At 42.9% G+C, this 11,364-nt stretch overlaps 1 protein-coding gene across 1 annotated transcript; it reads left to right on the forward strand.

The window, feature by feature from the left end:
• Window positions 1–2,991: 2,991 nt before the first annotated feature.
• Window positions 2,992–4,263, forward strand: LOC105034233 (uncharacterized). The gene is made up of 4 exons (XM_010909295.4): window positions 2,992–3,129; window positions 3,261–3,461; window positions 3,552–3,722; window positions 3,866–4,263. Exons 1-4 carry the CDS (start codon window positions 3,124–3,126, stop codon window positions 3,920–3,922), a joined length of 435 nt encoding a protein of 144 aa, XP_010907597.1. The 5' UTR covers window positions 2,992–3,123; the 3' UTR covers window positions 3,923–4,263.
• The last annotated feature ends 7,101 nt before the right edge of the window (window positions 4,264–11,364 follow it).

An 11,364-nucleotide genomic window follows, 5' to 3' on the forward strand; every position in this document is an offset into this window, starting at 1 on the left:
TTTATCCTTTCTTTTGGATAAGACGTTTGACGTTGTTATAAAAGGAGGTGAAGAGTGAGGCGTGCAAGAAGAAGATTTTTGGAAAAAAATTCTGGGATGTGAGAAGTCTTGTGCATGAGAAGGAAGTCCATATCCTTCCAAGAGAAAAAGAAAGAAAAGAAAGAAAAGTGGGTGCAAGGTTTTCGATGAGTTCCCTAGAGTTTTTGCCTGGGGTTCGGGAAGTGAGAAAGTGAGCTACGAGTATCGTGAGCCCACAAAATTTTAGGAAGTTCTTCAACATCCTCTCAAGCAGGTCTGTTGATGATCCGAAATATCCGAAGAATCGACAGACATCGATCGAAGGAGTTCGATCAGCATCGACCGTCAAAAGGGCTCTACAACGAGCTAGCACTTGTGAGGAGTCAATCAAACCGAGAGCTTCGTGTGGATAATCCGTAGAGGCCAGACACACTGTGTGGCTATGTCGCGACGATCAGACTCTCCCGATGATGATCTGATTGCGGCGATCTACTACCCGCACAAAGGTATTGTGTTCTGAACACATTACAGTAAAGTATTTACTATTCGAATTTGAATTTCAAATTTAAATACATGCATGCTATATATCATATTTAGATCTTAGTGTAGGGTAAATTCATATTAATCAATTAAATTAATTAATATTTTTTCACTGTAAAATCATAATTTTGAAAAAATTTTAAAATTATCATTTTACCCCTGCACTGAATCTCCCCACAGGCTCATCCTCAAAGTGCAACTCATTACACCTTGAAGAAGATTCACTATAGTGATTAGGTGGATTTAGAGGCAACTTAATATAATATGTAGACGTCCTCTACTGCAGGAGATTTATAGATTGGTGGACTATCTCTCCTTTCGTGCTACCTATATTTATCATGAGGCAAACATGGTGGTGTATTGGATTGCATCCTATGTAGCAAAGCATTCGGGTGGAGTTTTGTGGACCACCTAAGAGATCATCTCTATTTTTCTCTATTATATTTTGTGCTCTAATTTTGGTGGACATACTTATAGATGTGTATCACTCGTTTGTCCTAAAAAATAAATAAATAAAGAAAAGAAAAAAAAGTTGAATCTTTGAAAAGTAGAAAAGAATTCTTACGAGGAAATAAACAAAAAACTGCTACTTCTTAATCTTCAATTCATATAGAAATCAAGTTTTGTATTACTTCCTCATCATCTCCAACCATGATTAGCAAATCACAACCATTCATGCTCTTCCATGCATGCAAAAGAAAAGTAATTAATGTTGGATACTAAAATTAAAAATAAAAAGGAAATCCCATGAGGAAGTAAATAAAGAACCACAAGGTGCTGCTTGATCTTCAACTATAACCAACAGATTATAATTCATAACCTTCTATTCATTCCCACATGCATTGCATATGCCTAATAACTATACTATGCAGTACATGTACTAGAGATGGGATAGGGATTGTATCTTTTGCACGGAAGTATGGTCCCCCTCCCTTCATGGTCACTTTGAGATCTGTGTAGCTTGATGAATGAGGGAGGTTGCAGTGCTTTGAGATCTTTGAGGAGTGTGATCCAATGGTTAATATCGTGAAAAAAGATCAATGATTCTTTCACACAATAGATGCAACTTGAACCCTTATGGATGAAATTGCACAATGGCTATATAACCAAAAATAGATTGGTTTGCCCAAAAGCATATTCATATAGCCAATCCAATGTCTCCATGGCCATCCCTACTCTCTTGAAGGAGGTCTCCCACTAAATAGGGGCACAGACAGTGTATCAAAGAAGATAAATGGTGCAGTGGATGCTAACTTATAGACAATTTACCCTACATGAGAGTAGGTCTAGCACAGACTCATGACATGAAATTGTGCCGTGACCAATACCTAACAATGCTGTTGCATTCTCCTGGACCACACCCCACCACTGAACAGTCCAACTGTTGAACAATCAAAAGGTAATTATCAGGCTAGCGGCATAAACTGCATTTAAAAACCTTAAACCCTCAACCAACTCAGTCCTGAGACTCTACAACCGTATTCCTGGTCCCCGAGGAACAGTAAAAGGCTGACTGTACCTTACCCAGAAACACAGGATCACAGAGATTCGTTACCAATCCAACAAAAGGATAACAGTTAAAGGCCCCATTAATGGACCTTGTCAGATTAATAAATAATAATCCACGAACACCACTTGTCTACTAGCCAATTACCAGGGTGAGCTCATAGCTTTCCTCCAACAGGTGCCTTCCTGTGCCAGTTAAAGCCTCTCCAAACACCTAGCCATGACAGTGAGATTAATGGCTACAAAAAGTAGCTTGCATTAAAAGACAAGGCAGGAGAAGGTAATAGTTTCTGACTTCATTAGAGACCACGCTACCCAACAAAGCTTAAAGCATTCATCAGTTTAGTTAACAAAACCTCCTCTCACTCTTCTTCAATCCAACTGTGAGCTAAAAAACCAACGCCTTAATCCTCCCCTCACTGTTCACACCAACCGTGAGCTAAAAACCAAGGCCGCAAAGAGGGGGTTCCAACTGGCTAAGAGTTCACGTGACCAACATGGGAAACAGGGTGGCGAAGACTGGAGACTTTGGAGCCGGCGAGGGTAGAAAAAATAGTCTTATCAAAAAACAGAGGGTAGAAAAAATAGCCCTCCAGCCTCTTGGCTCCGAATTTCAAAGCTCGAGGCTGAATATTTGGTAAAACGTCAAACACCTCTCACCACCGTCTCTCTCTCTTTCTCTCAGGTCTCGATTCCCCAAGCGTGGGGCAAGACCACCCCCTGCAGGCCTAGGGATGGGAGCCATAAAGAAAGAGAAGCGAACAGTGGGTGGGAGAGGGAAGGAATGGGTCCCAATGGGCATGAGTAGGCTTCCCTCCCTGAGGGCAGCCATGTCCGCTAATAAAGGGTCTAAAGCCCAAGCTTTAAGCACCACTGCCCCTATCCCCACGACAAAGACCTCTCCCCTACCCTACTCTCATTCTCTCCTCCTCCACGGCCTTTGTGTAAACCACCCGCTGTTCTTCTGACCTCTGTCTTCTTCTTCTTTCTATATAATTATTCAGAACACTACATCTGGTATCCACTTAGCTGCTTGTAGCTCTTAGTTTTTAGAGACAAATGGAGGTATGTGAAGGGCTATGAGACTGGCTTCTTTTCTTTACTCTAGGAATACTAGGAAGTGGGCTTTGGGGAGTTAGAGAGTGGTCTTGCTTTCTCTCTGTTTCTTCGAAGTAAGAGGTGGGTTTTGGTTGCAGGACATGAAGAGGCGCCATATACCCGCATTTGGGAACTGGGATTACTGCGACGAGCTCCCCATTACCCAGTACTTCGAGTCTGCAAGGCAGGCCGGTTTGATCCGTGGCCATTACTTTGGAGAAGATGGTGACCTTTTCAAGGTTCCAGTCCCTGTGAAACCCACTTACCACAACCATCATCATCACCACCACCAGAAAAGGGTACCACCCTTTGGTCTCAGAGACCTTCGATTGTAGCTCACTACTTTCTTGTGGTTGTTATTGTAGCCTTTTGTTTTGCTTTTGTTTTAGGTGAGGAAGGGAGATGGAGAGAAGCAGCAGTATGGGAAGGAGCAACAGAGGAAGCAGGGGAGGCGGTGTGATGTCCGAGCTCAGAGCCCGAAGAAGCCAAGGCCTCCCAAGGCTGTGGACGAGGACTTGTACAAGATACCCCCAGAGCTTCTCAATGAAAAACCCAAGAGGGTACCCAGCTTTTTTTTCTTGTTTCTTCTACACATTAGAGAGTCAGGAACAGTACTATAAACTCTCCATTTTACCTTCAAATACGTCGGAATTTTGCTTCAAACATCTAGCCAAATCGTTTGATGTATTGTGATTGGTTGCAGAAGAGGATGCTGACGAGTTTGTGGTCAGGGTGCCTGGGACTTAACTGCATTGCCTGAGAATGGAGGGAGAGAGAGGGTGAAGCAGAGGTGCAGCATCCCAGCGCGTGCAGCGTACCTTTGCTTTCAACTTTTTCTTCAGTTTCTTCCTTTGATTAATGCGTGATGTGATGCATCGTGAGACTGTGTCTTTTCAATAAGGAATGGGAAAGACTGACTCTGTAGCCGTTTGTGTAGTAGTGTTACTTGTTTTTTTCCTATATACGGGGTAATTAAACTTGTATTAAGGGTATTTGGTAATATAGATAATTGAAAAATAGTGTGCTTAATGGTGTTTGGTGGGGTTATTACCTGATAACTTTTGTTATACTTCAATCTAGTGACGTTTTCTCTGTGCTCAACGTTGGAGTCTTTTTGGCTAATACGTCAGAGGTGGAGGACAAGTCCATATGTGAACTTTGTCCTCTCTCCGTCACGCCAGTTCGAGTCAAATATAAAGGAATCTTGAAGAAAATTCTTGGCTTTCAATTTATTATGCATCCAAGAGCTTTCCTCTTTACAAAATCCATTTGCAGTAGTCAGAAGTTAATTAGAGTGACTTCATATAAATTTTGTTAGCAATGTAGGTTGTCTATAAACCTGAGCATCTTCCACTCTTCTTCATTATGATAACCTTTGTTTGAAATTATTAATTGTACTAGACCCACCAGCTCAATAGTAAACCAATCTGACCGCAAACCAATATATGTAAATATGATAAAAAAAAAAAGAAGAAGAAAATGGAGTATATGACTGTGCTGCGCTGCGGTTAGACTAATCCACCACTACCGAGTTGATGGATCTGGCCAATCAAAAAAGTTTTTTTACTACGGAGTCCCATCTTATAAAACTTGCACCTATATTTTTTAGTTTATTTTTTTCAACCATCTACTAGAAAGGGGGTGTATTTGATAAATACATACTAATTATATTTAATCAGATATAACTGCAACGATATATTCCTCTTAGCGTTTGCCTAGTAGTAGAAATAAGAACGGGATGAGGTTTCTTAGTTGACTCCCACGGCAAGTGTCAAGTTTCACCTTCGTCAGTTCGTTCCCTAAGGGGTATTTTGATTCCCTGAAGGGGGCGGCAATTGGAATTAAGCTGATGAGACTCACAAGTTGGGTATTTTGACGGTCCTAATAGGTTGGACGGCACTTTTATTTTTCCTCCTTGTATCATGGAAGGGTCAGCATCGGACTGACCCTCATCCATGCACTCCGGTCTTAGGGGAACTACAAAGAGAGTGGCAGGATTTCAACTGTTATAGAAACTTCATCCTCTTAAAAGATAAAAGATTCAGTGAAAATGGAAAACCCAATAAAGGTCACTCTGCTCATGGCTGAGATGAATGATAATATTTGTCAACTAGATCACTCCATATTCTGGGGCTCTTTTGGGGGATTTTTTTTGAGATCGGTTTCATTTTTTGAAATGCCTCTCAGTCTGGTGGGATCTTTCTCGGTGTCAAACTGAGAAATACTAGACCAAAATGAGAATAAGTTAGTAGGACTAAATGCTCTAATAAATCTTCATTAGTAGTGAAAATTTACTCTTTCCCATTAGATACCTAACCCGACATGGCCGTAGTGGAGCGGATTTTAACTGACTTGCAGTGGACAGGTAATGGGAAAACCAATCCCAAGTAAAAAATTTATATGCAAAAAAAAAAAAAAACAAAAAAAAACAAAAAAATTGGAGCTTCATCCAATCAGATCCGTCTAATCTGTTTCTTTTAACTTTATCCATCCCATCCTAATCCGAGACAATTACACGGCGAATATGTAGGTAATGATCTACCCGATTCATATTCAACCATTCCAATTCCTATTCTCTGTATTGAATACCAGGCTCCACACCATGAGTCAATGCGATTCTAATTCCATTACATCAGCTGGCTGCATGTCATCCGAGTGGAAATAGGTGAATAGCTAATTTACTTTCTTAGCCTAGATGATACCTGTCCAAAAATCAGGAATATAAAGTTACACGTTTCCAGTACAATTTATTTACTAATTTTCTTAGACTTTTGTGTCATGCATCACAAAAGGCTAGTGTATGTATCAACTACTTTCCAAATTGCTAAACCACTATATCCTCGTGATCGGATCAGACAATACTAGGATGAGTGACTTAAGCTTTTAGCTACTATAAACTATTGCCACCCAACAACCCCCTACATTGATCTCCAAAAAGTAGAGTATCTTTCCCAATCCCACCATCCTCGGGCTGTCATGTGGTCGAATTGGATCTTGAAGTCTTTGGAGAAGCTTGATCCGGTCTTCACTGCCATCAAGTTCTCATCATTCCGGTGGCTGCGCGTAACCAGAGAACGTGTCTTCGAACAGTGCTCTTGGCTAAAAAGGCATTTTCCCGTCTATATATATTTAAAAGAAAAGGGCACAGGTGCTACTATTAGGCATTAGCCTATCTCCTTTCGTTAATTTCTTACTTTCCAAGTCATTTCCTCCAGCCTTGGCCTTTGGAATAGGTCCAAGTTTTGAAACCCAACAAACAAAAGTAAAGGATGAGGTTAAAGGCAAAGCTGGTGCTGGGAAAGTCTTGTGGCAGTAACGACTCCATTGGCTGCTGGTCTGTAATCTTTCTGGAAGTAATCCAGTGAGAGATTTAACGGAGACCGTTTCCGCTTTTGACGGTCAAAGTGTACTTTGTAGTTAGAGCTAATATATAAAGAGGTGTAGTTGGTGGCGGTAGGAGGATGGGGACGGTAAACTAAAATGCACTTTTGATGGATTTAGCTTTTCAAACAAGGAAAGGTTAAGCAGTGGTCCACCCTAACCAAACTTTACATTTGCTTATTAAATCTTTATTTCTTGTATCAACATAGCTGGTATTATGAAACTAGCATTCTTTAGTGGAGTGTATAATCATAAGTTCGCAACACAATTGGTAAATGAGTAAAAATGCAAAATTAATCATATCACAGAGACAAATATTGGGCAGCAAATGAGTTGGGTTTGTTCTAAATGTGACCTGGACCTCACCCAAATAAATTGAAATAGCCTAGCACAACCTATTTCCTAAGGTATCTTGAGTTGAGTGGTTTCTAAAGGGTAACCTACTTTACTTTAAGGGTGGTGTTGCGGTCTTACTCCGGTGGATAGCCAGTAGTCGGTGGTCGGTCGCCGACTAGGAGTTGCACCTCGAAACTGACGGCGGGATCACCGATGAATGAGATATTATCGTCGGAGAAGGTGCACGCAGTCAAAGTCAAGATGAAAGGCAATGATAGAATTTAGAGTGAGATAATGCTGGGCTCCGCTCTATGTCAAGGAAGGAAGATCTGCAAAATAAGCTCCATCGGAGGTGGCTCCGGCGAAGATCCTCCGACGCTTAAGTCAGTGGATGGCTTAAGAGAAAAGAGCGACAGAGGCTCTCAGTTTTGAGATTGTGCATCATGCATACTTGGAGGGGTCCCCCGCTTACCTCTATTTATAGAGGGAGCAAAATGAATGATAAGAGGACAAGCGATCATATCCTGTCGTACAGCATCGTATGGTGCCGCGTGGGTATTTTTAAATGCCGATGGTAAGTGTGCCTTCTATTCGGTGTGCTCACGACTGCAAATGCTATCGAGCATGGGGTATAATAAATGACCCTGGGGCACATTTAATGAGATCATAGTATCCCATCATGGAGCACAGCTAGTCGATCAGGCCATGGTGCCTAAATAACATGACCTTGATGTGGCTTGTCAGAGTCATATGATGGCCACGTTCAGTGTTTAGTTAGTTGGCAGAAGTCCATTTTGTCCGAATTAGCAAGATGGAATTGCCGAGCTGCCTTGTCTTCAACTGGCGTAGTCAGCTGTTAACCGACCATTAAGTCGGTTACATGCCGAACAGTCGTGGGAGACATATTTAGTTTAGTTGGGATGGTGTCGACTAGGGGCGACCAACCTTCAGCCGGCTGGATGTTAGTGAAGGCACCCGACGTCCACCCAGCTGGGGGAACTTTGTATATTTGAGTCAGGTTGATTATCGGTTAGCCAATGTAGTTTTTTTAGTCGGCCCAGAGAAGAGAAGTTAGGGTAGTCGGCTAAGTGGCAGGAACCTACCCCAACACTTGTCCCCCAACTCTCGAGTCTGACTTAGCAGCTAGTCGGGTGACAGGAGTTTGTCTTTGGGCCGTCACGAGTTACTTTAGCCGACTGTCACTCTGCTGACACTTCGTGGGGTGGACCGTTGCCCTGTCTTTTCATACGGCGGTGCCATCCTTTCGCAAGTCCTACCGTAATAAATGCCGTAGAGCTCGAGATGATATTTCATATAAATGACAAGAGATCGACTGGCAGGATAATAATAAGCATGCATACCTGAGTCGTCCGCATGTCAACCGCCCGTTGGTCCGATCTGTGATCACATGGATTGAGCCTACTCAGCAAGAACTGAACGATGATGTGCTAAACGGACATTGGGAGGACCGGCCGAGATCGCCATCACGTGTCATGATCTTCGGATTAGGCATGGAACTCGACGTCAATCCTGACCATTGAGGGAACCCATATACAGGGGTCGATCTTCTCCCATTTTTGGCTTCACTATTTTCGCTCTATCTCAAGTCCACGCTGTTTTCTTTCTCTGTCAAGAGTCTAGCTGTCAGTGAGTTTCCACCTCCGGCATCGGTCTTCCACCGCCATCAGCCTTTGTCACCGGTTCTCCTCATTTCCTTAGAGGTTCCCTCCTTGGTCCTTCTTCTTTTATCTTTTCCTTTTCTGTCCTATCTATGACTTTTTTTGGCAGAGAGTTTGGAGATGAGACTCCGATCGATGACCGAAGTTCTTGGGCTCCAACAACCTAGAGGGTGATCAAGGAGATTACTCGGGATGAGCTTGATGGGATGTCTTCTCGACAAGATCTGTCAGACCCAAATGAGTCGGATGAATAGCCGACTACTGAGAACACCTTCAGACCTCTTGTGGAGAGGTCCGAGCTGACTGAGTCGGTAGTTGACTGACTAGGAGGACATTATCATATCCCTAGTCGATATCGGTTGATGGCACTTGACGAAGGAGGTTAGATCGATCGTCCTCCTGATGGCTATATTGCCATCTATGAGGAGTTTCTTTGATCAGGACTCCGATTCTCCCTTTATCCTTTTTTTGTCAACATTTTTGACCTGTACGAGATCGCCTTTACTCAACTTGTTCCCAATTCTATTCATATTCTTTTCTATTTCTTTGTTCTTTGTCATCTTGTACGGGTTGAACCCCAAGTCTCTCTATTCTGGGCCATTTTTGTCCTGAAGAAACTTCCCTGAGAGCGGGGGTGGTGGTTCTTCTGTCTCCGACCCCGACAACAACATTTCAAGATGCTTCCTTCTTCAATTCACGGGTGCAAGAGCAAGTTCTTCTATATTGCCACTGATCACCCATGGAGCTTCAATTGGACCTGGACGACTTCAAACCTTTCTTTGAATAGGAATGACATAGTTCTGAATGAGGATCAGGAGGCATATGAGAAGCTTTTTGAAGTCTAGGTCCCCGCGCATCAGGAGCTGCTCAAGGAGCAGTCCTTTTATGATGCTGAGATTAGCCCGACCAGTCATCTTGATATTTTTCTTTTCCATAGATCCTTTTTGTACTTTTTAGTTTATTCGTTGGCTAATCATTTTCTCCTTTTGGTGCATTCACATAGGTATGCAGGTCACGATGGTATCGCTGAAAGGAGATAGTTCGAAAGAAGAAAAGCAAGGCAGTATCCGGGCCTGGGGGCCTATCTCGACCACTGAAGAAGCCGAGAAAGGAATCTTCGATTCGAGAGCCGAGAAGCACACAGCTGCTGTTGCCATCCCAAGCTTCGATAGTGCATTTATCTCCACCACCATCTGTCGAGGTCGTGACAGTCACGGGCTCCCTGTCGGCTGACGATATGGTAGTCGTCAAAGCACCGATGAGGTCGGCGGAGGCAGTGCAAGCCCTTTCGATCCAAGCCGGCTCCAGAGAAAGTCGAGCAACCAGTCGAGAAGCTACCGACAAGGGTGCCGACAAGGGTAAGGCACCGATGATCTCTAGTTTCACCACAGACTACGGTCCGAACATGCCTTTTGGGGAGCCGACAGTCACGATCAAGATGCACTTTAAAGCCATCGATTGGCACTCTAGAACTACCAACTCATTGGGGAGTTGGCAAAGATGGTGATGCTTCTTGCAGACTGGAAAGCCAGGAAAATGCACCCAATCTCGAAGATTCAGTCGGGTGCCTACATGTCGTTGATCGGGGTAAGTATTTGGATCTTCTTTATTCAGCCTTTTCCTTTCTTAACCGAGTAGATAACTTAGTTATTCTTTAGTATTGCAGATGATCCACGACATTACAATACTGTCAGAAGGGTTGATCAAGTCTGCCCAGATCAACCACAAGTTGGAGGACCAGGCCCAGATTGCTCATGCATGGGTCGAAGTTGCCGACGAGCTCCTCCAAGCTATTGAGGAGAGAAAAAGAAAGAGTAGAGAGCAGATCTCTCTGCTGGAGGTCGAGTTGGCCAATTTGGCAGCTCAATAGTGGAGCGACAAAGAAGAGTTCGAGAAGCTGAAGGTCGATTATCAAAAAGAGATGAGGTTAGCCGAGAGCACTCTCATCGAGGAGAAAGAGAGGGTACTGAAGGTAGAGAAGGCTGCCAAGAAAGCTGAGAAGATTACCATCGAATTTCAAGAAAAATTGACGTCGGTAGAAACTTGGGCCCAGAAAGCTGCTTCTAGGGCACTTGCCAAGTTCCACGAATCAAGAGTACGAAGATGAGCTTGCCAATGTCGGTGTGGACGCATTCCAACTTAGGTTCATAGAGTGTAAGAAGCAAGTTCACCACCTTATGCCTAAGCTAGACCTAAGCTCCATTCAGTGCGCCAAGGAGTTGGATGAGTCGGACGACGAGGATGCAAAGGCCGAAGCAGACCGTCCCTAATCGAGCTCTTGAACATCTCTTGTACTCTTTTCCTTTGTATTTGTAATAAATCTTTCTTGAAAATAAAATGAAATCTTTTTTTTATGAATTGTTCGACCTCTTTTATCTATGTGCACTTCTTCTTTACTTTCTTGACAAGCTTCTTAAAATTGACTAAATAATGAAGTCGGTAATAAAGTAAAATAGTTTGCAGGAAGTAGCTAATCAAGTAGGTTGTAGCCAAATTAATTGAACTTGAGAAAATTTTTTATGTCACGTAATCGACTCTCGCAGGCGAACTCAGCCAGAGTGAAGTCATAATTGTAAATCATTCACCGTAGATTGTCCCATTAAGTAGGAACTTGTAGGCTATTTTTAGGATCGATAGATCTTTGGCTGGTCGGTGTTGAGCTGGCTTAAAACAACTTATTTTCATCGAATCGTATGATGAACCGCAACTCTTATGCTTGCAGCCCTAGAGCCATTGCGAGTATGGTGGTAGTTATTAGACCGTGCAGCTCCGATAATCGGGTTTTAGCTGATTAACGCAATGATTT

Source organism: Elaeis guineensis, chromosome 1 (genome assembly GCF_000442705.2).
Source record: "Elaeis guineensis isolate ETL-2024a chromosome 1, EG11, whole genome shotgun sequence".
NCBI lineage: Eukaryota > Viridiplantae > Streptophyta > Magnoliopsida > Arecales > Arecaceae > Elaeis > Elaeis guineensis.